Raw genomic sequence first — 27,946 nt, 5'->3', positions numbered from 1 at the left:
GAAAGAAGTGAGACGTATTTTCATCCCTTCTTATATCACGCTACTACCGGTTTTTGAGAAATACTCCGTATGTGCGCGTATAACGGAGATCGAAGACATTCGAGAAACGCATACACGTAGATTATATTTCACGTTTAAAATATACTCGCATATATTCTGTTTATGCGTGCGCTCGACAACCGCGTTACCCGCGATGCGATAATCATTATTTACTCGACCGCATCATTAATGCGGAACGTTGGGAAAATGCATGTGTCACGCATTAGCGAAATCAATTAACGAGAAAGAAATTATTCTCTTTTTAACGACGTTATTTTAATCTATCGCGAAAAATGATTGACAATTCGCGGGGCCGCTCTTTGTGTAACGGAATAATTTATGTTCTAAAAAATAACAATAGCAATACCCACAAAAGACTGAGAGGTACTTATGCGAGCTAATGCCGCCAATAATTTCGGATTACGGTAGTTGAGGTGTTTACGGAGTTACTTTAAGTAGTTCGCCACTAGCCATAATTCACAGAGTCGCATGATTATACCTTGGTAAATCCTCCAGTATTATCATTTTCGCAAGTTAGAAGTGATTTATAATATACAAGGCTTCCCTCAGTGCCATTTGGGGAATATTCGAGAAAAAGATCCCTCGTCGAATTTGTGCGGATGCTTGGTTCACCCTTAACTTAATTAATTTTAATACTTCATTCTGTCATCGTGCCAAGAAAATGAGTAATTCCGCGCGGGAGGATATAACAAACGATATTCAATGATATTCGTGAATCGCACACTCTTGAAACTTTATGAAATAATGGCAAGAGCCTCACGGATATTAACTATAAACGATACTGCGAAACCACTCGACTAGCGACAACATCTCTTCGCGGATTACCGTAAGTATCATTGTACGACCAACGTCAACATCTGGCAATTCGCGGAAGTTCAATTTCAGCGGATTCAAGTGACGAACGTGCCGAGTGTACAGCGGCGGATATAGAAAGTTTTTCAAGAGACGGCGAACAAAATTAAAAGAGTTTTTCGCCCGCTGGACCCGCATGCGACAAAGCCTCGCTTTTCCACGATGGACACGATCGATGAGATAGTGAACGCTGAAAAGATTTGAACGACTCATCTCAGGCCTCATTTTCTACGTCATTTCATTTCGCCGTTAATAACACTTTCGAAAGATTTCAAGTTGATTTTTCAGCTCTCACGGACTTTGCACACAAACGCTCGAGTCCCTCTCCAGGAAAATTTAAAACGCGTCGCGCTATCTCAGGGAAATTTGGCAGATATTTTTGTTACACTTTTTTTTTTTGCAAAATGATATTTTCGCAAATCACCGTTCATCGATCTCGGGGGAGGGGGAGGGGGAGGGAACAACAAGCTCAGTCATCAGAGGCAAAAGCGATACCGCGAATTGTATTGCAAAACAATATCGTGCCTGCTTTACAACTAGTGTAAAGTGTCAGAATTTGGTGAATTGTTTTAGAGCCGGCATCAATACAATCCGTAATTAGTGGGAAACGAACATCAGCTTTAACGGGACCATTGTTCGTCCACTAAAGCGACGTTGAGATGTAACAATGGCGCATCGTGTATGTGTCGTGCGCAAAGTGCATACGTACAATGACTAAAAGAGGCACAATCAAACTACCAACAGGCACAATACATAAGTTACAGCGCTAAGATTGATTCGTCGATATCCAGCACGTCATGCGCGATGCGATGTATGCTGAGAAATTACGACATACATCTCTCGTATTGAATCCACAATACGAACTGGCCTCGGATCGATCGCATAACAGCTACCAATTAAGCTCACCGTTAACTAAGCGCTGCAATTTTTCACTCTCCACTTAAATAATCGAATTACGCTCATCCGGATCATTTGGCATTGATTACGCCACTCTGCGGGAGACTTTATACAGAAGAATTTTTTCGGTGCGCAGGCCCGATATAGAAGTTTAAAATATGACTCTTTTCCTAGAAACTCCGCCAACCCTTTAAATTAAGAGCACTTGACATCTTGAGAAATACCTCTATTCGTAAATACACGAATTTGTCAGATTTTATATGAATATTATATGATATCATGATACGTACTTAATTATTATATAAATAATTAACTTACAATAAAAAAATAATTATTATGAAAAAGTATTGTACGGGATGTGTGTGTTGTGTATTTTTGTCGGAAATCCCAGGAAATCCTATCGTCTGTAATTAATTCATTTATAATAATGCAGCTGTTTTCCTTGGCAGCTTTTGAGAGTCACGTCATTAACACCGAGCAGCGAGATAAGATTCAATTGAGAAAGATGGATATACTGGTCCACGGAATCCTACATCCGCCAGATGTTCTAAAACGGTAATAACGGTCCTTTCTTCTTGCCATCTATTGTCTTACAATTTTCCGCGTTTAGTGAGATGGCTGGAAGAGTGCAGCAGTAAGATAGAACAACAGAAAGGTGATAAAACAATATAAAACTACCAACAATATAAACTATTTAACTCTTAAGCTTGCAATATTATCGAAATATCTAATAGTGGAACCGTATATTTGACGAGATTTTTCGAAGTAATAAATTCATGTTTGTGATCAAATATCATGAATATACTTCTTTTTCGCAGAAATAATCGAAGAGTGTATAACGCATTGTGTATAACATACTTTTTCCTACGTTTTTTATAAAACAAAGACAATTTACAGATGTAACTGGAGATTGAAATATTCCATTTAAACTATATGTGTGCAATATATTTTTTTTACTGAAAATAATATTTGGACGGGATTATTCGATGTATCTCTTGCAAGAGTGAAATAACGATATTCAATGTTTTTAATGTTTAATATGCTACACGAAATTGAAAAACTTGATTTTTTAATACAAGTATTATTCGTACATATAATAAAAATACGAATGACATTTTATTGAATAAACACGATCATAGATAATTGTGTGACAAGCAATTTGCTTTTACACAATTTTTTTTATTTTCATTTTTATGTAAGAGAAGTCTGGTTTTCAGATAATATATTTACACAAACATATCAAACAAAAAAAAAAAACTTAAAATATCAACTATCAAAGATATAAAATATGATATTTTTTATTTTATTCCTCTGTTACTTGAAATCCTGATAAAATTTAAAATTTATAAATTGAATTATAAAATACAATTTATAATTATATCTTCTCCATTTATTTCATGTTAGACAACGACTCTTTAAATAAATGTTCACAAAAAAACTTGCTGTTCTCTCGAAAATCTGCATAATGTTAAAAAAAAGATATACCTTATTCGAGAAGCAGCCTTTTCAATGTTTAACACAGAGTTTCAAGATTGTACGTGATAACACGACATCAACGGGACACTGTAATCTTTCGTAAGCACACGATGCGTCCCTGTCGGCGTTGTGCGCGCGACACATTGTTACGTCGTCGCGCTTCTCCGCTTGAATTAATTAATTAATCGACCCGCGCCGCCGGACCTGCGTCCCGCCGGGGAAAACGTTCTTCCCCACAATTTCCCCGACTTCGCCACTTTCCAGCGTCGCGGCACGTATAAATTATAGTGCGCACCCCATATTCCCGTGGCTCGCATATAAATCAAAGCCTACGATGCGGCTACGAGATGCACTCTTTGCCATCCTAGCGGGTGCGTATCTCCGCGACGTCGTGCACGCGTAGCAAAATTTGCATTTTCCGCGGAAACATATGGCATTGATAGCGGATTGTATTTTTATGCCACCGCCGCCGCCGTCTGCGTTACTACCCCGGTCACCCCGTATGCAAGCGTTTACGTCGAGCGATAACTTATTTCGTTCTCGTATCGGGGCTTACGTGACGAGAAGGCGAACGGCGTTCCAGACGTCGTAAAGCTGATGGATACCTCGGTACATCCCATCAACCAGTCCATCCATAATTCGAACCATCGGAGTTGCAGTACCGTATTTCTCTAAACGGATCAATTTACTGAGTGCTCTCTCTCTTCTCTTCTCATATGATTCACTAATAAATACCGAGTTTTAGATTCTTTAGAGAAAGAGAGAGAGAGAGAGAGAGAGAGAGAGAGAGAGAGAGAGAGACAGACTTAAGTAATCCTCTTTTTATTTTACTACTGCTGATTTCCTAAAATTGCTTTTAAATATGTATGTGAGAAAATGTCGATCGAAAGTTCTCTTATAAGGTTTCCACGGTTCAGTGGTTACTTATTGTGATATTAACGTAGAACATAAATTCTTTAAGAACAAAGTCGTAAATTCACCGGCGGTCGCGTACTTCTGTTTATTCGCCTGTTCACGCATATTCGATCCGTGCCGGTTTCACATATTTTCCCCCGGCCATTTTATCGGCCAAGAAAGCTGCGCTGCGTACCAAATAAATAATAACGCAAAGTACGCCCGTCCCCCAGGGGATTAACCAATCTGCTTTCCCGTTTGAAATTAGAAACCTCGACTGAGTTACGGCGCTTGGGAAAAAAGTCAATTCCGATATACGAATTTCCAATTCCCAAAGAGGCTAAAATACCACCGAGTCTACCTTTTACGTTCTTGTAATGTTTCTGACATTCTCTGGTAGCAAGAGCAAAATATAAACGAGGCAATGATGCACGATATATTCCGCGATTAACTATGGGCCATTACCGTTACACGATAGATTATCATGAGAAGATCGCGATTAACAAAAAGAGATTTAAATAAAGTCAAGTCAATAAGCGATCGCAGAATTTATGCATGTATGGCGAAGCTCGAGGCAGTAAGATTATGAAATGAGATCCCTGAAATATTAAAAAAGAAGTGTCTTTAAAAAATTATTTTTATTAGATCTTATTTTGTCTTTGATCGCCGCTCTAATGGCGAACCCCGCAAGTTGAAAAATTTATAAGAACGGCAGATAGTTTCTTGTGGCCCCTTAAAAGCAAAATTATTTAAAACTTGGAAAATGAGTCTCTTACCTCCTAATCCGCTTCGCGGTAAAGTCGATACGATGAATGTTGTTATCATAAATTTTAACCAGAGTATTACTATCGAAATGCTCTTATGCATTACTGTGGCTCTGCCACGATCAAGAGTAAAAACAAACGAATTTAGAGCTAAATGCCGGGATTACCTTATTTAACCATTAGGAAAGCCGCCAGCCACCTAAATTACACGTATCGTACCGATGAAAATTAATATCGCTAACCGCTCACCATCCAATGCTTTCATGAGCAAGAAGCGTACATCGTTAACAAGTTAATCGGCTATACATCCATGACGCTGAAATACTACCCAATTTCTATCCCTGATATATTATCGGTCTGCTAATAAAACATCTATGGAGAAAATGATTTATGAGAGAAAAATATTATCTCAGAGATCTTATAACCCGCAATATAAATACATTTGCGAATAATAATAAATATAAATCGAGAGAGACTATTGTAGTTAATATTGTAGTATTGATTTAAAATTAGATTTAGAAAACATTTAATTTAATTATATCTATATATTTTATATAAAAAGAGCGCAATAAATCAAATTCGATAGAGAACGAGCAACAGACAGACGAGCATCAAATTTTAAACTCCATGCAATTTTATTTTGCCTCTATGTAAAAATGCATTTTATCCACGAGAAAAAGATTTGTCGGACTCAAAAGCTACGAGCTGAAAAATAAAGCCGAAGTAACGAAATAGACAACCAACGTAGATTTTCACTTCGACGAGGCGTCAAGAGCACGCCAGCAAAGGGGAAAGTAATTAATCCCTGTCCTGCCATTTAACAGATACCTACATCGAAAGGGTCGCAACGAAAATGAAAATCCAGCCGCCCCGCTGCTGAACGGCGGCAAATTGAGTCGAAGTTTGATTATTTCCTTTTTTTTCAGTCGCCCGCATGCGGATTCGTTTGTTTGCGAAAGAGAAAAAGAGACGGATGAGCACTTCGACCAATTCGAAACACAGATCTCGCTCGGTTCGAATCTCGCTCCGCACGCCGCACCGGCGATATATCGACGAGGGGAAAAAAAAAAAGAAGTGATCTGGCCCCAGTTGTCGCGAGAATTCGCTTCCATTTCAGATTTGGGTTGCGATAAATGCAAACCCGGACTGTTCCGGACCGTCCGGATTCCTCGGTTCTTCCACCGTGGTTATCACGAGGGGTAAGCCATCCCGCGCTTCAAGCCTGGCGGAAACTCTTTCAGAAAAAAGTTCGCTCAAGGCCGAGGGTGGTCTTTGGTAACACGCGCGGTACCGAGTGGCTGGCCTTTAACCCCAACTCGGAACAAGAGCCAGAAAAATCCGTGGACCGTGCATGCAGCAGCAGCAGCCGTCGCCACCCCGTCGCCACCCCGTCGCCACCCCGTCGCCACCCCGTCGTCGCTTTTGCATGCGCAGGCCATAAACACTGCCGCGAGAAACCGCCCGATTTCTTCTGCGATAACATGTTTTCATCGAGGTTCCATCATCTCGGATGGCGTAAAACGTTGTAGATTACCACTTTTCTTCAGCGAATTTTCGAGCGACATTATCTCGTCTCATCTCATCTCATCGAAGAAGGTAGAAGACTCACTCCAAGTATCACTCATCCATGAATATAATACAAAATACGCAATTTAATATAATTAATTCAATTTGTAACACAATAATACCATAAATGAGTAAATCCTTCAGTTTATTCATCGTTAGATTAAATTAATTAACCAATTAAATATTTTTGTAGAATATTACGGCGGTAATGTGTCAGAGAAAATAATTATATCCCTGCCAGAAGGAAAAGCAGGATATTTAACAGCGAAATCGTATATAAATAAATCCAGTAACAAATAATAATTCCAAACCAATTCCTCTTCTTCATTTAATAGATAATTAATTTCTGATTAACACGAATTGCAGAATTCAAAGATTATAATGTGCAAATAATACATAATGCATTGGGGTAATATATGAAATTTTCCACAGGTACGATTAATAAATTTAAATGAATGAATAATTAGAAACTACGTGTGTGCAGATAATTTAAATTTAATTCACAAGTAATCTTTCTTCAGTATCACGTTACGATCGCGACAACCGCTATGTGCTTGTGACGAAGTTTTCTTTAAGATAAAATTATCGGTGTAGTTATCGACGTCGTTCGAGCCCTTGTAAAAAACATCTCCGCTTTTTTCGTTACTGAAGCGCGATTATTACATCAGCGGAAAACTTTCCAATTGGATTATAAAGTTTCCTGGACAGCGTAATTTTTACACTAACGATGGAGCAGTGGAATTATCGAATCACTCCTGTGTATAAGCAAATGAATGAAAGAAAAAAGGATAACATATTTCTTAACTTTGAACTTTTATCCCTATTATATCGTTAAGATGACATTTATAGACATAGATTATTTTGGAAATTATTACATCGAAGAAGAGAGGTTACAACTACGCTACATATACAGCGCGTTACATGTTAATAATAAAAATATGCAAAATTGAAAAGGATTCGAGCTACGAAAAAAAATTTTTCCTTCGCGTACGTGTTACATGAATTTTTTTTACACAGCTTTAATAATAGAAATAACTTCGGGAATATTCAGCGTGTCAATGCATATTATATCTGCCAATATCTATGCACAAGAAAAGATATATAATATATATGTATATATACATATATATTATATATCTTTTCTTGTGCATAGATATTGGCAGATAAAAAGACTGGTTTTTCCGCGAACGACTGCGCTAAAAGTCCGCGATGTAATGTAACATTCTTCTTTGAGATCAAAAACAGAAGTTTTGTTATATATATATATATATATATATATATATATATATATGTGTGTGTGTGTGTGTGTGTGTGTATTTTTTAATATAATATTTAATATATATATATATATATATATATATCTTTCTACATAACAAAGCTCATTCTGTTTTTGATCTCAAAGAAGAGAATGTTACATTACATCGCGGACTTTTAGCGCAGTCGTTCAAAGCGGAAAAGCCAGTCCTTTTTCTGCGACAAAGCTGAATTTCCTCGACATAAAGACAAAAGTTCCAAAACATCTCAGCGGCACGTCGAGCGAACGGGGGAGCTCTTGCGTTTGTTTCCACATTAACGCGTCTTAATATAACGCCCTGAGCCATTCCGCGCGAGTTTCTCGCCGTTCCGCACACGTCGATGTCTTATTATCATCGCGACAACTTTATATCTGCATTACGTGTTCGCATTAGCGAAAACGATCATTGTTACCGCCTTACTTTGCTCGTGGTTAACATCGCTGATTAACTATGAAAATATGTACATTTGACAGGACGAGCGGCAAAATGCTTGAAATTTATTATAGTACCAAGACACGAAAGATGAGAGCGAGAGAGAAGCGAGAGCGAGAGAATCACATTCGAACTTAGGAAGTTGTGAGGGTGTTCTTTCATGTGTTCGCCTTCCTGTCGCATTGTAAAATAGCAGCGGAGTGTACATAATCCATCGAGATTGCGGATTTACGGGAAAGGACCGGACCTCCCATGGCGTTTCTGCTTTTACAAGCAGATTGGACCATTCCCCGCTTGAATTTCATGCCCAATGTCGACCGGATTCGCAAGAGTCTCACCGGACGACCAGATCTGCTTTCTCGTAAACCAAATTTGCTTACCCAATAACATTCATCTGACGATAAATACTGGGAATCGCCTCTTAATAAAACTTTACTCGACCGAATTATGCACGTGGCAAATGCTGAGATGTTCTCAATTTAACTCCTGTCCAGCCAAAACTTTCCTCGACAGACCGACGGGCGCGTTTTCATTTCCTGCGCATGGGAAAATACGCACCATTAAGCATGCAGATAATCTCAAAGATGACCGCGTTTGATTACACATTTAATTACGACGAATATGAGGCGAAACGATGCCGTTGCAATTCAGGAAATTCGTCACGTCGGCGTCGTTTATATCTATTTAACTTTGTTTAATGTATCGCTCTATAAATGATGCATTGCACGCCAGGAAATGAAGTCTAGAAATAGCAAATTTTAATCTACGTGAATGTATATCGATATTAATACAATATTACTATGTCATTATGTTATTGGCCAAAATGTGCGAGTGGCTATAAATAAGTAATAATTATGTGATATGATAATTAATATTCAATACGGGAGTATCATATTGCGATCGTGATGCAAAAGTCATAATGCACGTCCCATTATTAAAAGGATTTAATATTATTAATGCAGCTTAGCCGCGATTAAAGGACGAACTCCACGTAGAATTGCATATTGTCTCCGTAATTATTATGCGAATATTTTAGACTGAATTCATATTCCTGAATAATAATAATATACAAAATACATCTGAAATTGTGATACAGACGAAGGGACAGGGAAACGAATGATTCCTCTTTACTCGATTTTCAATTTTACTTTTTTTCTCTCATAACCAGAAACAAAAAGAATTTATTTAATAATGGTTTTGATTTATTTATTGAAAAGAGAGAGCAGCCTTTTCTCGACTATACAACGACTTCAGATGCATTCTCTGTATATCGATTAGTATACACGTACACACATACACTTACACACCTATAACACGATATCGCACAGTACATGTGTACACCGATAAACGCCTTCATATCTTCATTATCCATAATGTTCAGCATTAATAGATGGCAATGAGCTAAGGCAAGATATAAGAATTTTTCTTTCCAATAATCGAACGATACGATAATCGTATGATGCTACTATCTCTTGTAAGCTATTTCATAGTACTTACAAAAAATAAGATTTTTATTTATCTATCATAAATCGTATACAAATCAAATATATTTTTAGAATTTGCAACGCATTTTTATTCACGCTTTACGTTATTTGTTTTTATAAAATCATTTTTGTGGTTGTAAATACGAAAAAATAAATAAATTAGTCAGAAACGATAAATCTTTTTGCATTTATATGTAATTAAACATGTAAATGTATCTCTCGCATCAATGTAAATTCGATTTTTAACAATTTAAAAAAGGAGATTGTAAAAATATTACATAGCTACATAATATCTATAAAAATCTGATATACATTTACTAAATAAAATTTCAAGAATTATTATATAATATTTGAAATAAAAAAAAATATTTTTGTTTATTTTGTAGATATTTGCATAATGCTTGAAATTTCACATGTCTTGTAGAAGCTTTCTCTTCTAGAAATACTCTTTTTTAAAACGTATGTTGCACATTATAGACGATGTCTTTCATATTCTTCTGTTTTCAGAATATACTCATTTGTCTTGCTCGGACATGGCCTCATCCGTTATTTTGATGTAAAAATAAAGATGTAATTCTTGTATAAGCAACACGAAAGAATGTTCTACAATTTATTTTAGTTGAGCGCAATGTTGCAGAATATTATTCTTTTTCTTTGCAATTCCAAGATTATTTTATAAAAGTATTCGAACGGAGTCTTATTATTATCGAAATTATTCGTATTCGAATAAAATCTATTATTGTAAAATTCTATTTAATAATTCGATAATAAATAACATTTAATATTTATATTGGTATATAATTGGTATATAAATGGATATATTTAATATCCAATAATTATCTTATTTTATTATTACCTTATAAATTTATTAATAATTTATAAGGTAATAATAAAATAAGATAATTATTAATAATTTATAAGGTAATAATAAAGTAAGATGAATTTAATTATACATTAGATTATGAAATTATCTTATATATTTAATAATTTCAACAATTCAAGAGAATAATCAATTTATATATATAAAATTACATAAAATTATTATATATGCTCCTCTTATAGAAATCCAATTTGATATCCAATTTAATATTAGAAATTGTAATACTTTTGTATATTAAAAACATCGAACAATAATGCAATACTTAAAATAACTAATCACTACCTTCCAATATTAAATTAATATAAGGATCATATAATTTTTCATTTCGAATTGATCGAATCAAGAGTCATGTTTGTAAAAATAGGAAAATGTATTTATGAGATAATGTAAAGAGTGCATAAAAAATTTTTCTTCTTTCCATTCTTACATCGTGCACAATGATTTAGTACTCGTGTCCTATGTTTAAAACTGTTACTTTATTTCATGAATATAAATCCCGAAAGTGCTATTTACGTATTCCTCGTGGACTATTTCAAGAAGCCGACACGACGCTGCATGACGTTTATACTCAAGGCATGTGACGTAAAGTGTTCTGATTTAAATTTTCTTGTTTGCATTTTGCCGAAGCCAGAAATGTAAGTTTATACCTTCTTTATATTTATGTTTTTTTAGCTTTGGGTACGTATAAACTCGCATAAAGATATGTCGCACCTAACTTTCCTGGCAAACGTTCACTCTTCCGTATCTACAAACATGATGTTATAAAAGAAAAAGATTAAATAACGTAAAATACATGGTTAGAACATGTGTAGCAAAATTTTAAAGATAAATTAGATTTTAAAGATAAATTAAAATCTCGCTTTTCATATATTAATTTCGAACGTTTCACAATGCTCGCACACTAAAACACTTTTTTATTTATTATATACTGGATATTTCCTAATATGTCTATTTAAATAGTCGGTTTGTACACAAGCCCTCACGAAAGAAAAGATTTGTCTTGTAATCCGTACGCGCGCCCGTGGTAATTAGTTCTTAAAACCGCTAAGTACGACTAATGAAATCTTATCCGCAGTCCGGATGCTTCCCGAAAGCTGTTTCTCACGCGCTACGTACTAATTGCACCACCAAGAAATTTTTTGCCGGATCAACAAGGTTAAATTTCCTTTGAGGACGGTACCCAACCCACCTTGCTCTCACGCGTTGCGACTGCATGCCATTTTATACGCGGGCAACGCTCCGGCAAAAAGTTTATCCCGGGACTTCTGCACGGTGATATTTTATACTTGCTGCTTTGTACCCCAAGCAGGTCCGCACGCCTTAAAGCCAGTAGCCCGTAACGGATTACGACGTGTCGCGATTTAACGCTTTCCGCGCCTTTGTTTCCTATTGGAGGTCCATCCACCGTATATCCGTGACCGGACTCGAAGAGATTGATTCTCAATCTCCCATCGGAAGACCAAGCTCCACAACCGTATTAGGTTCATCCTGCATGCAAAGCCCCTTTAACATACGAGGACGAACCCGAGGTATTTAAATTGACCGTGACTTCTGCCCCGCGAAGCAACGCGACGAGCGACGGTAAACGATCTACCATCGCGACGGATCTATCATCTACGTAAGGATCATTCAAAACTTTAACTCTTACTTAGCCGCGAAAATTCCTCGCGGCGAATTAATTTCCAACGTCGTTTATATTTTCCACTCGAAATAAATTATCTGTCGGAAATTTTCATGGTGGATTTCTTAATTGAGGAACGCGGTTTAATGGAGAATTCAAGTTTGAAATCCGGAATTTGATTGAAAAAGAGAATTATCGTTTTGCGATCCGCATGAATTTCTCTGATCCGCCGAACGGGTTAAATCAACAGCGGCGTTTCCCGGCAGGAATCCGTTTCTAACCGCGAACTCATACACCAAATATCTCTGCGCCAGTAATAATAAAGATTGATCGTTGATTACTTTATGGAAAATGCTATTCTAGGTATCGTTGCAAAATGCAGAGAGAAAGAGAGAGAGAGAGAGAGAGAGAGAGAGAGAGAGAGAGCAAAAATTTTGTATCGCAATCGTGTGTATTATAGATAAGAGAAAAAATATCAAAGCAAATACTGATAATGGTTGGCAGAGAATAAGATTCACATTGACTTGAGTGATAAAAATAATGGAAAACTTTTTTCCGCGTAAGATAATACAGACACGATACTTAATGCGACATACATTTGATTTGATACGCACACTTTCTATGTAGATTGACTTTTCATCTCGCGAAACGATACTTCAGACGCTCCGGCGGAGATGAAGTTCCTTTCTTATTGGCGGAAATACCGAAGAAGATCGTATCTTTCTCCTTTGAAATATTACACGGACCGCGGAGCATTGAATGGAAGCAACTCTGTGTTAACAAGCTGAAGCCAATGTGAAATCAAGAAAGACAGTTTTTCAACTTAATTGGAAACAATTAAAATTGACATGTAATATCTTTGGGAGCGGCTTATAAATAGATTATTGTCTTCGGAAACGAAAACCGATTGACGTTAAAACGTCGTGCACTTAGGAAAACTCGACTGCTGAAACCGCTCGATAAAGCTCGCCGGATATTTTCGGCGGTGCTCTTCGCGTTACACCAATTCGTAACGCGATCTCGGGATAAAACGTGAGTTTATGTGAGGCACGTAAGTAGGTCGGCGTCCCTCCTGCGACTCGCGTATGCTGGCGGCTTAATTTTTAATGTTTCGATCGATAAATTAGGGACTTAACGTTGGCCATTTCGAAAGGATTTTCCATCACACGGATTACGAAGGCGTGCCCGATACAGAGGCACGATTAAAGCTGGTAAACTCTCCGGTGGAGGGATAGCGTTTTATTTTCCGAGTAAAAATTACGCGATATTGCCTCGATGCCAGGAGGAACAGAACTCACTCGGTAAAGTACAAGTTATTAAACGATCTGAACGACGCTACTTCACGATGGCCCTAAAACTCATAAAGCGGATCTCGCTTCGTCGCCGTTATATATCACGACTTCTCGTTTTCAGCCACGTGAGTTTATTTCCACGTCGCTATTATCAGATGAGATAATTCTCGCTGTGACGTCAACAATGTGAACGAACCCGCGATTGCGTTTTTAAGCGTCATCCATTAATCATCCAATTTAACGAAGACCTCCGATTAACCGAGAAAGAAGTTATTTAAAAATAACTAAATTGAGTGACTTTATGACTTGTCAGAACTTGTTATAACAGAAATTCCTTTTCTCATAAAAAGAGAAAAATAGCAAAGAAATTTATCTTGCGAAGGAATAAATCAACCGAGATTTCCAATAATAACTGACGCATCAAATGCATTAAATAGTATGGAACAGGTGTACAGTCATCTCAATCTCGGAAAAAAAAATCCCATAAAATCCCATAAAATCCCCTTCGTCGTAAAAAATCAAAGTCCGTTTTCAGATAATATCGGCCGTAAATACATATAAGACATTTTGCGAAATTCGCTGTTTCTATGATTACGTTTTAAGACCTTACGCCAAGCTCTGTAAATCCAGATTTATCTACAAGTAACATTTTCTTATTTCTTAACCGACAATCAAGAGTGTCCCTCTCAAGACATTGAGATCGTAAAATCTGATACGTTGATCGAGCACACGGCACGATATATTGTTTCTTTACGATCGGAATCGTAAACCGTGCCGCGGCGTACAACGTGCTGCTTTGTAATTTCATTCAACACGCGGCACGAAAGGTGTGTGTATCCACGAGATCTAGACCTCTCGATCAGTCTTATTAAATTCTCAATCTCGGTGCTTTAATCCAGATCCGGATAGCGCGACGAGCAAGAAAAATCAGCGCTCGTAATCACCGCGAGCACCATCGTCATCCCGACTCGCAACCCCCTCCGTACTTCGGGGGTTGAGGAGCTCGCGCTATGTACAAGCGCCCGCGGCGACGCTCACTTTTTATTATTCCATGGCGTGTGAGACGAAGCTCGCGTAGGGCGTGTCGCGCCATTTGCATTCTCATTATCATCGGCGGTTCTTATTTAAATAGGTGAACAACTGCAAAGCATTCCGGTGGCCGGAGAGCTCGTTAGGCAACCGCTCCCAAGTAGATGAGAGAAGGAGGGTGGCCGTATGCACAGGTATATCCGTTGCATCCTGCGCTCTTCCGACGCACCACTCATCTCTGCAGACCGCGCTGCTTTCAACCTCCCCTTCTAACGTAATCTAGTAAAGGAGAGAGAGAGAAAGGAGGAAGAGGAGGAGAGAGAGAGAGAGAGAGAGAGGGCAGTCAGATGACTGCAATTTCGCGCGAGGACGCGAATCCTCGAGACCCCCGACCCCGCGTAACGCGGGAGAGAGGAAGGAAAGCAAGGGGAATCTTTTAAATTCAACGCGGTACGCTTCATTAGTGGCTGCGGTTTGCTTGACGGCCGCAACGATTTAATCCGAGCTTGCGCGCGGCGTGAAGCCACGCCGCCATCCCGAGGAAATTCAATTTCGCTACGGCGGTAATGGACCAGAACGTTTCCGACCGGAGAGTCAGGCCGACTCTCGGAAACGCCGATCGACTCTCGCTGTATCCCATCGAAAGCGGAATCCGGGTTCGTACGTAACGCGGATTCCGGGTGGCAGGACCACTCGCTTCTCGATACCCGACGGCGTGTTCGATAGCTAATCGCGTGCGAGAACGACACGAACGGCACAAACGACGTCGACAGGAACGTCTGGCTCGGCCTTGCGAAAAATTTTCGACGGAAAAGAGAGCGTCGACACGCGAACATAAGTGAAAAGAATACAAGTCTCGCACCTCTCCGAAAAAAACTTGATAGCAGCTGATTTTTTTTTATTTACAACATGATGACAACACTACTTATTTGTATAAATCATCTATCTTTTGTTGATTACTTCTATGATTTTTTTAATGAATTTAGAAACAATCTTATATCAATTAAAGATGTTTTAGATATGTCTTTATTATTATTCTACACTTTCTGTATCTATAATATATATTTTACAAATCAGAAAATTCTGTAAAAAATTGTTGTGTGAAGAATGTTTTTCGTATACAATATTTTAAAAGATATTATTTGATATTATCAAGTCATATAACAATAATGAGTCACTTTATAATTAGTTCATTTTTAAACCCTGTAAATATCTTATTGCATATTTTTTTAAACCCTGTAAAAATCTTATTAAATGTTTTTAATCTATTCTTTATTTTTTACTATATATTTACTTATTTGAAATAGAAATACAATTATTCACATTTAATTTATAATTGATTTGATTTAAGGAAATCAAGCGGCTAATAAGAAAAGTAACAGTGTTAATTATATATATATTTGAAATTCGTAATTTTAAAACTAACTTTATGTAAAAATTCTCTTGTGCAAGTTTAATTTAAGCATTTTTAAGATATAAAAATATACGAATTTAAATGCATATACGAACTTGTTTGTTAAAACTTATAAAAACAGTATTATAAACGTATATTATATCAATAGAAATATTTTTAACGAAAGAGAAGTGATTCGCGTTTCTTTTTTTATTTTGCTTTATTTCTTGTCTTTCTAGATTTAGAAACCTGTCGAATGCCACAGCATTACGTAACACTATGCAAATATTGTGCCAAGTCCTTCGAGAGTAAAACGTCGAGTACACGGAAGATTTCTCGGTTCGGAAACAAGAGCAACGGGCAAAGCTTCTGGAAGTTACAATGCGGAACAACTTTCGTGCTAGCAAACGATGAAGTTCGACCTTACGATTTGATCCAATATATTACATAGATATACGTACGTTTTGAAATTTATAATGGCACGTGAGCTCACTTTCGAAACGGCGATAACAAGCGCTTCACTTCGTTTCGCGCTTTTCTCATCTCTCGCGAGTTTTAAATTAGAGATTCGCACAACGTATAACTAAATTCTGACCCATTTCCACATAACGAGATATGTTTGACCGCCTTCATCGAGAGCCTTCATCAAGACCAAGTATCATCATTATGTATTATAGCATCATTTACAGATCGCTATAACTTTAAAATCTGTGAAATAATTTTCAGTTAATTTTAATATATGCATTATAATCTTATTTTAAATAATTAGAGAATTTATAAAACTTATAGAATTATTGCAAAATATATGCATAAATGTAAGGATAAATATAAAATAATGAGAGAAACACTCAGTGATTTATTTATTTTTAAACATATTCTTATTGCTTTTTCTATAAAAATTTAGAATTAATTTCATATTTATGTAACATTTACAAAGCTTTGCATCACTACAAGAAAAAAGAAGAGAACAAAAAATAACATTATAAAATTATGATATAAAATCATAGCTTGGCCTGCATATGCTTTTATTTATTTTTTTTTATTGCGCAACAATATTATGTTTAACGTTAACGTTCTAACGTCAGTATACTCTTAAACAAACAAGCAATATTTTACAATTCCATTGCTTTCCCGTATCCGTTGTTCTCTTTTTTTCCCTTCGTTTCTGTTTTTTTGAAATAATCGAGAACTAGATGCAGCTTAATATAAACCGTGTAATTTAAACTACATAATTAGCCTGTCACCTAATTAGGATGAAATTTAATTAACTGCCTTAATTCCAGTAGAAATAATAACTCGCGTATCTCTCACGAAAATCTAATGAATTAATTAATGGGGATGCAAGCGAGAGGATGTCTGAAACGGTCATCCGGAATACGGAATTTTTTACGGGAAAGTGGGCCTAAGCAGGCATTGCGATAAGCGTGCGAGCGGATTAAAAAATAAAATCCCCCTGATGTAGGAGTCGCGAGGGCATATTGATTTTTCTACTCCGGTGCTGCAGCCAATGACCTAACATTACCCCGCAGCAAGCACGGCCCTAACAAAGTTATCCGAAGAATGACGTGCCGTACACGGCGTAGCACGACGGAAATCGACACCCATTTACCACTTCGTATTCTCGGTCATGTCCCACACGTGACCCCGAACCGATCGCCTCGCAACCCCGAACACCGTCTTAAGACACCATCTGGCAACCGCCCAATCCGGTCATATTTTTCCGATCGTAACGGGTCACGCGGGTATGTGACAGCATCCCCGAGCCATGAAGATTTACTGTGGGCATTAAATTACGACCGTCGGTCGGCTGATCTTCGGGATCGGTATCTTTTGAAGAAGACACCGAAACCAGGAGCTCAGGAGCTCGGAGACCAACGCTGTTGACTTCTTCCTCTCTCTCTCTCTCTCTCTTTCTCTCACCCTTTTTTTTCTTTAAGGATGTTATCCGTCGGCTTTTCCGGTCCCGCGGGATCCAACCTTGTCCTGTTGAAAATTGAGATTCGTCCAAGGAGTATATATACGTACCTGTTTCGTTGTTGGTTCGTCGAAAACAGAATAACCATATTTTTCTGGTTGGACGATCCGAACCGTAGGCGAGGAAAACCAGGGCAATTTCTGACAAAAAAACGCACGGAACTAGCTGGAATTTGTAATCTTTTGTTGTCGTAACTAGAAAAAGAATATAAATTTGCGCTTAAAATACTCAACGAATAAGAAATCGTGATTTCTCCTGGGAGATAATTTAAACGTTAGTTTTTTAATACAAAGAACAATTGAAAATTACAAATTTTTAAATATTCGAACATATACATAAATATGTGATGTCTCCGCGGATAATATAATGAATTGTTAATATTAACGAAACGTATCAATTTGAATTCTCCTTTCGTCTTACAATTCTTCCCCTTTATATATTCTTAGACATTTTTCCAGTTCGCCCAAGATCATTATCGAAAATCATATTGCACTGTATCTCGGACATTAAATCCGATATATAGTCGAAATTTGAAATCTCATTTGTGTCGATGGAGAATCAGATAAAAATGATACCGTTCAACCGTCGTACATTTCTACCTACTCTTGGACATTTATCTCGAGTGTCTTCATATTTGAACGACGTATTCAACCGTGTATTCGCCAAGACGATAGTGGCGTCTCCTCTCCCACCCCCGTCTCACGTCTCCAATTTCATCCCCGCGACGTTTCATATTGTTCGCAGGATCCGCGGCGGTGCCGAGATCCGAGTGTCGGCAGGAGAAACGATGAACGAATCGGGACGAGCCGGGAACGAAGTGGCGCGATAATAATACTATGTGGACGACGCGGCCACGGACCAGACGAAAGTGGCGACGATCGTCGACCCCGTCGTGCAGAGAACGTGACAATCGGTGGAATCGCCGTCGGGACGGTTTCCGCATCATCTACTCGGTGATTCTGGCGGCCTGCATGGCGACGCAGGAAGCGAGGGGCGCCAAGTGTCCGGCAGCGGACACAATACCCGGCTGTCCGTGTTACAACTTCGAGAACGGCGGTCTGTTCCTGGAGTGCGCAGGTGCCACCGAGGAGTCCCTCAGGAACGCTTTGTCCGGCGTGATACATGCCGCCGGCGAGGAAGGTAAACCGTGCATGATACAACACGCAAAAAGCGGGGATCAGCGGGGAGAACACGTATTTCGCTTGCATATATAACTAGAAACAGCCGCCGCCGTGATACGTCCACCGATAAAGTGGTAGTAACGTCGTGCTGGCGGAAACAGCTGTGGAGCAGAATAGAAAAAGAAAAAAGAGATAAACTCGAGAGAACGTTCCAGTATCTGTGCAAATAGTTAATAAGCTATTTTTAGTTCTTACTCTTTTAGCTTTCGGTTCTTAGACGTCAAGTAACTTGACACATTCGAGCTCTGAGATTATTTAATTGTATTTCTGGATATCTAAATATCTAATGATATCTAAATGTAGTAATATTCTTTTTAGACTGTAAGTGCAAAAGTCTTGCAAACTTTAATTTAAATCGCTTTTAATATAAATTTTTTTAATAGATATTTTACTACAGAGATATTTTAATTTGACGTACAGAAAAATAGTCTGATTTATCAATATTCATCTCAAATCTCCGAGTAAAAAAGGAATATGATATTTAAACTTGTCATTTGCTAGTCAGATGTTATATTAATCTTACTGCATCTTATACTTTGTAAAGTTTTTAATAATACAAATTTTTGTGTGTATTTATTGAAGAGAATGATTGTTATCTTTGTTCTTTTATTTCTATCGATATTCGATGAAACATTTTACGCGTATCCAATAAAAAATAAGATACAGGAAGAAAATTTTACTTTTAATTCTCGCGATTGTAACTCACAGAGCATGTGGCTTTGAGTGGCTTTGAGTGAAATATCCCGCGATTGTTTCAGGAGCGCTTGTTCAATCGTTGAGCGTATACGAATTGGATCGAAAAGTAGAGGAACTTCGGTCCGTCGCTTTCCCAGCGGGTTCGCAAATTAGGCATCTACAAATATCGCATTCCGCGATCCGCGAAATAAACGAGGATGCTTTCACGCGACTCAGCAAAAGCCTGGAATCCTTGGCACTCGTATCTGGCCGACTACCTCACGTACCTCAAAAGGCTATGGCCTCGCTGAGCCTACTCAAAGCGCTGGATCTGGAGGCCAACCTCATTTACGAGCTGCCTAGCTTCAGTTTCTTCGGGCTCGCGTTAATTAAACTAAACCTGAAGGGTAATCAAATCATGAAAATTTCGGAGTACGCCTTTGGTGGTCTCGAGAGCACTTTGAAGGACCTGGATCTGGCGGAGAACAAGATCAGAGTATTCCCCATGACATCCTTAAGAAGATTAGAACATCTCACGTCCTTGAGACTCGCTTGGAACGAGATATCCCAGCTCCCGGAGGACGGCTATTCCAGACTGGACGCCTTAAACTTCCTCGATCTCAGTAGCAACAATTTCAAGGACATTCCGCTCAATTGCTTTCGCTGCTGTCCGTCCCTAAAGACCCTCTCGCTTTATTACAACGCGGTCGAATCGGTCGAGAAGGATGCCTTTATATCGTTGATCGATCTCGAGTCGATAGACCTCAGCCACAACAAGATCGTGTTTCTTGATGTGGCCACCTTCCGTGCCAATCAAAAGCTCAGGTCGATCGATCTCAGCCACAATCACATACACTATATCCGGGGCGTGTTCTCGAGGTTGCCCGAATTGAAGGAGCTCTTCCTGGCGGAGAATAACATTCTCGAAATACCGGCGGAAACGTTCGCCGGTAGTACGAGCCTCTCGGTCGTGTATCTCCAGCAAAACGCCATCAGAAGAATTGACGCGCGCGGCCTCGTGACGCTCGGTCAATTAGCGCAGTTACATCTCAGCGGAAATTACATCGAGAAGGTACCGCGCGACTTTCTCGAACACTGCGAGAATCTCTCGACCCTCTCGTTGGACGGCAATAACATTCGCGAACTCGAAGTGGGCACGTTCGCCAAGGCGAAGCAACTGCGCGAGCTTCGACTGCAGGATAATCAGATCACCGAGGTGAAACGTGGCGTGTTCGCGCCGTTACCGTCGCTCCTCGAGCTGCATCTACAAAACAATGCCATCACGGACATGGAAACCGGCGCGCTGAGATCTCTCCACAGTCTGCAACACGTGAATCTACAGGGTAACCTCCTGGCGGTTCTCGGCGACGTGTTCCAGGTGTCGAACGACGTCGGCCAGAACGAAAACAGTGGTAGCTCTTTGGTTTCCATTCAGCTGGACAACAATGGACTTGGAGTTCTACACAATGACTCATTAAGGGGCCAGGCCTCGGTCAGGATCATGTGGCTTGGACATAATAGGCTGACTCGTCTTCAAGCTCCATTGTTTCGGGACCTGTTGCTGGTCGAACGCCTGTATCTCACGAATAATTCTATCTCACGGATAGAGGATACCGCTTTCAAGCCGATGCAAGCGCTCAAGTTCCTGGAGCTCAGTATGAACCGACTGAGCCACGTGACCGTAAAAACCTTCTCGGAGCTACACGAGCTCGAGGAACTCTATCTGCAGGACAACGGTCTACGCCGCCTGGATCCTTACGCCTTGACGGCCCTCAAAAGACTGCGCGTCCTCGATCTGGCCAATAATCACTTGAACGTGCTGCACGATAAGATCTTCCAGGAGGGGCTACCGATCAGAACGCTCAACCTGAAGAACTGCACCGTCAGCGTGATCGAGAACGGTGCCTTCCGCGGACTGAACAATCTCTACGAGTTGAATCTCGAGCACAATCATTTCACTGCCACGGCGTTGGACCGCCTAGATATACCAGGATTAAGAGTCTTAAGAATATCATACAATAACTTCAGTCAGATTAACGCGAATTCTCTGGACGGTCTGCCGTCCCTTCAGCATCTCGCGATGGACTCGTCGCAGATCTACAGGATGCCGGCCGAGATATTCTCGAAGAACAAGAATTTGGGGAAACTATTGCTCAGTAACAATTTACTCAGGGTACTGCCGGCGACGCTGTTCTTGGGTCTGGAGACGCTCAAGGAGGTCAAGCTCGACGGCAACAGGTTCCAAGAGATCCCGTACGACGTATTCGCGAACGCCACCACGGTGGAATTCCTCTCTCTGGCCAACAATGTTCTCCTCCACGTAGACATGTCGCGACTGAACGGATTGACCAGTCTACGGGAGCTCGATTTACGTGGCAACTACATTATGTCTCTCACCGGCTTCGCCGCCGTCAATTTCTCCCGCCTGATATCCGTGGACTTAAGTCACAATCACTTAACGGCTCTTCCGGCGAATTTCTTCGCCCGCTCGAATATGCTGAGAAAGATCGAGCTTGCGGCTAACAAGTTCCGGCAAATACCCGCCGTTGCACTCACGGCGCAAAATATACCCGGTCTAACTTGGCTGAACGTCACGGCTAATCCTCTCGTTAGAATTCACGAGATCAGTTCGGAGGCAAAGTATCCGGCTCTTCAGGAAATTCACATCTCCGGGACGAACCTGACGATAGTCACTAGTCAAGACTTCGAGGCGTTTCCCGCGCTGATGCACCTCTTTATGGGCAGCAATATGATATCTCGGGTATCGCCCAGCGCGTTTCGCAGCCTCCCAAATTTACTCACGCTGGATCTCAGCGTGAACGAGCTGGAACTGTTGCCGCAGGAAAGACTGAAGGGGCTGGAACACCTCAGGCTGTTGAATCTCACGCACAACCGTTTGAAAGAGCTCGAGGACTTCCCGCCTGACCTTAAAGCTTTGCAGGTGCTCGATCTTTCGTACAATCAGATAAGCGGAGTGGGAAAGGGCACGTTCCAGCATTTGGAGAATCTAGTCGAGCTGCATCTTTACGGCAACTGGATATCGTCGATCTCGCCGGACGCGTTTAAACCTCTGAAGAAGCTTAGGATTTTAGATCTAAGTAGAAACTACTTAGCGAACCTACCGCTGAATGCCTTTCGACCACTCGAAACGCAAATACGGAGTTTACGGGCCGAGGGTAAGTATAAGATTTATTACTTCATTCGTGTGTTCCAATTTTACTTCGTTTCGCATTTCGTGAGAATTTTGCTGTTCACGACTTAGAAAATTGCGAATAGAAATAGTTGACCTGAAAAATCAATGCAATGTCTTTAATAATCTATCCGTTAAATCGCAATGGGACGACTATATTTTTTTTTTCAATTTTTCATTTCTGAAAACTAGACTAAGTCGCTTCCCGCACAAAATATTTATACGTTTTTCGAGCCTGTTATTCGGTCGTTTATTGCGAGGTAACACGAAAAAAATTCTCTTACCTTCAACGATATTGCTCGCGCGTATATAAACACACGTGACGCCATTCACACGGATCGTATCGCGCTATGTTCGACAATAGTAATCTCAGCCGGTGAGATGATTGGTCGCATGCAAAACTCACTCCGGCGGCGTATCTTCGCATGCAAGCGAATTCGACTCAGTCGAAAATAGCCCCGCCGGGTAGTTACACTTGGAACTCCTCGACGTCGAGTGAACGATATGAACACTGAGCACACAATCGCGAGCAACGTTACAAAATATCACGGTGCTATTCAACGCGGGAATAGCTATAGCGCTGCGGTAATTCAGGTTGCCATAAACGTCGTGGCGTTTACGGTGAATCCAAATGCTCGGGGCTTCCGTAACTCGCGAAACTCATTCGTGACGATCACGACGTGCCTCGGAAAAACTTTTTTACAATCATCGGAACAAATGCCGATCGCTGGATAGAGACGTCCTCGAGACCATTTTCATAAGATAATCATAGACATTGAATTTCCGCGCAGAGAATCCGCTGCACTGCGACTGCGAGTCTCAGGAGCTCTGGGAATGGCTGCGCGATCATCAGAAACTGGTCGGCGGCGGGATGAGCCGTAATCGCGGGGGCGGACTAAGGATGAACGACATGGACAGCGGTCTACTGAGATGCGAGCAGCCGCCGGAGTTGCGCGGACTGGTCTTCCTGGATCTGGACCCGCACGCCTTCTGCACCGCGCCCCTGGTCTTGAAACTGGCGATCCAGGACATCCAGCCGTTCTCTGTCCTGGTGTCATGGCAGAGCAGAAATCATTCCGGTCTGCGTGGCTATCAGGTGGCCTATCACGCTCTGGATAATGTTGACGAGGTACCGTAAAAACAGGCACTTTCGTTGTGTGACAGCGCACGCGGCAATGTCGTCGCTAAAAAGCGAGATGCGGATGCGGAACACGGGATATATATCGAACGGGCGGATCGGATAAAATGTAAAGTGTAAACGGCGCTTGATTCATCAATCGATATAACCGAGGACCTCGCTGTCTCTCTCTCTCTCTCTCTCTCTCTCTCTCTCTCTCTCTCTCTCTCTCTCTCTCTCTCTCTCTCTCTCTCCCCCTCCCGCCGAGGTTCCAATTCGTCCTTCACAAAAACTTGGTTGTCACATCCGACACCGATCCTTGCTGATCGATCGACACGGATACGCAAAAAAGCGACGCGGCGTTTCGACCGGATTAAGTATTTTCGTCACTCCGAAGGAAATCGAATTTACCCATTTTTTAGTAATTACCGGATAATAACGGTATGCTCTCACGTGCAATTGCTACGCGCTCATTATTCTGCTAGAGACAATTTCGCGTCGTGATATCACCCAGCGATAAAAAAGGGAATATTCTCTATAATAATAATAATAATATGCATTTTTTAATGGAAAATAATAGATCTTTTTAAGCAAATAAAAAACAAATAAAGATCAGTATATTTCGAGCATGTTTATAAAAAATTAAATTATCTCGTGAGGATACTCTATACGTACAGTACATACATACTTTTTTCCTAAATTTATTCAGTGTCCTCGTAAACACGTGGCATCACTTTTACCTCTCTGAATTCCAGGTACGTGCCAAAATACTTGAGCCGAACGCGCGCTCGGTGAAACTGTCGAAACTGTCGCCGAACACTCGCTACCTGATTTGTGTATTCGGTCTCGGTAATTGGATGACGTCGTCGCGGATGGAGGACGGCTCGTTGGAGCAGCTCAACTTTACGCAGGTCGAGATACTCGCGTCCACGCCGAGCTCACAGATGACGGACTCCTCGACCAGCCGTTGCACCGAGGTGAAGACGCTGGATGCGCCGAACGCCATAATCAGCAGCGACGGCTCGGCCATGGGCGATGTCGGCAGTGTGAGCAGCTTCCTGACGAGGCGGCTGGGCCTGATAGTTGGCTGCTGCATGGGCTTCGTCGTCTTCCTCCTGCTGGTATCCGTCTTGGGTTACCTCAAGGTGAAGAAGCAACGGGAGGCTGTCAAGAGGGATCAGCAGCCGATACCGCCAGAGTATATATCGTACAGGCACTTCAGCATACAAAGCGGCGAGGCCGGTCACACCACCACCAGGCAGACCAGTCAGGATGGTCAGCATTCCACCAACAATTTCATCAACAACACCACGCTGAATGTATGAGAAAAGCCACGGAACTCCCGACTCGTGGAGGTTTCGAACGTGTGAGCGCGATTCGAACGATTCGAGCGTGCTAATTAAGGTTCGAAGGGCTCCCCGATTCGCGGAAGTTTCGAGTTCACGCGCCAAAGAGCCACAAACGGACAATTGTCGATTGTCGAGTTTTCAGCACGAACGTCGAACTACAGACTGAGAAATGGTCGCGATCAGCAGTGCTGTGCGCCTAAGTGATGCGCACCGAGAGAGTGCTATAATTGATGGACTCGATGGATGCTCGACGAAGAGCATCGTTCTCGAGAAGTGTCTAGTACCAAAAAAAAAATCTGGCCACACCAGACCTTTGCGTTAACGGCAACGAAGAGTTCAAGCGAGTTCGCACGAGTGAGTATGCATGCGTATACGTGAGAGAATGTGCGCACGAATGGGAAATCTTTACCAGAATAACGGAGCATTTTATAAACGGTTTTTTACGAATCTGAATTTTGTTCCAAGTAACTTTAATCACTTCGCGACGACGCATCGTGTTGGACGAAACGCGATCGAGCGGACGAGATATCTCGTAAGAGTTGTACAGGAAATTGATTTCGACAATGTATTGAACAATGTGAGCCACACGTGCAGAGCTCTCGTATACTCTAAAAAATCTTATAAATTTTGAACAAGACGAGATATATCGTAATATTCTCTGCCTCTGTAACCAAGAAGATTAAAAAAAATTATATCAAATTCAGCCAATCCGAATTGGATTTCATATTAGATCTTTATTAAATTATTTAATTATTAATTATTATTAAATTGAAAGCAGCATTTTAAAAGCGGTAGTGTAGAATATTAAAATCACAGAAATATATTGACATTAAGTAGATACAAGAGATTCTGAACGAAATGAGAAATTTCCAGAATTTTTGCGAGAAATCTGTCGAATTTGCGGGTGACGAATTGTGTTTTGGAAGGGGAGATTTCCTCGCATCTTCAACGCTCAGTCTTCTTCAAGAAATATGAAATTTTGTGGAGTGTATGAAGCACACACGATCTCTCTCGAGGGGTCGCGTGTGCTCCCGGACAACTATAAGCGACATCGGAGGGGAATAGGTGGTAGATAGACTTTGCTTCCATGTAACGCGTGACGCGCATTTGCCGAACGATTTACGACTAAACACTACGTTATTACGTGTCGCACCCGGCCGGCCGTTCGGATGAGATCGGACGGGTGTGAAGTGGCTATTGTGTTTTCTTAATGGCTCGGCAAACCGCGCGGTTTAGAACATCACCACGCGCCGATCTCGCGAAATGGCGCGCCATTTTGCGGTGAACGCCCGCGGTACGACAGTACCATCAATTTCCGATTGGGCCGCGCGCGGATCATCAGGAGGGTGGCGGAGACGGGAAAAATTGCTCACCCCTTTGCGAGCGATCGATTGCGCGACGGATTCCAGATCCTCCGGCGTTGAGAGGGCAAAACGTGTAAAAAGAAGGAAAACAAGAAGAGGATGTAAATTTAAAAGATATTTCCGACATTCGGTTAGCGTTCCAGCGCGAGTTTACAGAGTAAGATGCATGAGAAGCATCCGATATCAAATAAACTTCTCTTATGACGAGCATAAATCATCTTTTTTTTCTTTCTTGTTCAGTCGCTGAATGAGTCGCTTGTCATTTTCAAGACGAAAAAGAATATACTTTATTTACCAGTGAAGACACGTGTTCTGTTAACCTTTGTAGAATAAGAAGGTGCGAGAGGGCATAGGTCAGGTATAAAATTATATTCGGATCTATTTCGAATTTTCATCTTTTCCTTCTAGGTCAAATATTCGCGTCTGAACGCTAGCCATTATTGAGGAATTGGCAATTAAGGTGACGTTCTGTGGACCGTGTTTAGACTCTATAAATATACGTGAAACGATTGTATATAGATACGTATCGGAAAACTATGTATTCAATGGTTAAGGATGTCGATATCACCGAGATTATTATCATAAAAATTCTGATGATCTCTTAAATAGCGAAACAACGATAGTGTGAATTAGCGTGATCGGCGTGATGATTCTCCCCGAGGGGTCCAACGAGAGGCCAGATCCATTCAGAACTTTTATCGCGGTATCGGTATTATACGCGATGGACCGATGTAACGTATTTCGCATTAGGACTGGATGGAAACGCACGCGGATGGTGCGTTTTTCGCGATTCGATTTAGATCGGCAGATTCGACTCGCTCGATGTCGCCAATAATCCCGAGCATGATCGCCGCGCGTCGAGCATCGAAGCCGCAAACGTGACAAAATGTCGCGTTTGCTGCACAGGAATTTTTAATGTCCCGGCGCGGGAGTTCCTCCCCCGCGTTCACGTTTCGACGGAGCGCGACGAAGTGATGATTATCGAGGCGATATACGATATCCGAGCGAGCTCGTTACGAAAAATCGTTACGGAATGTAGCGCTGCGAGAAACGCGCTCGACGGTAGTTCATTATCGCATTACTGAATCGTTTGGGATCGGCTGGCGTTAAGATCTCCCGTTTCCCGACCATGGGCGGAGACGGGGGATGGGGGATGGGGG

General features: G+C 40.8%; 1 protein-coding gene across 2 annotated transcripts in view; it reads left to right on the top strand.

Moving 5' to 3' along the window:
* The window catches only part of LOC105432356 (uncharacterized), a 161,667-nt gene extending 133,721 nt beyond the window's left edge, over nucleotides 1-27,946 (top strand). For both annotated transcript variants that reach the window (XM_089074274.1, XM_011647132.3), the window contains exons 3-6: nucleotides 18,655-19,050; nucleotides 19,850-22,942; nucleotides 23,748-24,085; nucleotides 24,829-27,946. In XM_089074274.1, the coding sequence (XP_088930400.1) occupies nucleotides 18,747-19,050; nucleotides 19,850-22,942; nucleotides 23,748-24,085; nucleotides 24,829-25,398 (4,305 nt within the window). In that variant the 5' untranslated portion in view covers nucleotides 18,655-18,746 and the 3' untranslated portion in view covers nucleotides 25,399-27,946. The remainder of the gene's footprint in view (nucleotides 1-18,654; nucleotides 19,051-19,849; nucleotides 22,943-23,747; nucleotides 24,086-24,828) is intronic.

Source organism: Pogonomyrmex barbatus, unplaced genomic scaffold, assembly GCF_055798465.1.
Source record: "Pogonomyrmex barbatus isolate J1 unplaced genomic scaffold, ASM5579846v1 scaffold1, whole genome shotgun sequence".
In the NCBI taxonomy this organism is placed as follows: Eukaryota; Metazoa; Arthropoda; class Insecta; order Hymenoptera; family Formicidae; genus Pogonomyrmex; species Pogonomyrmex barbatus.
The sequence above is the reverse complement of the archived record's forward strand: the minus strand, read 5'-3'. Positions and strand labels throughout refer to the sequence as shown.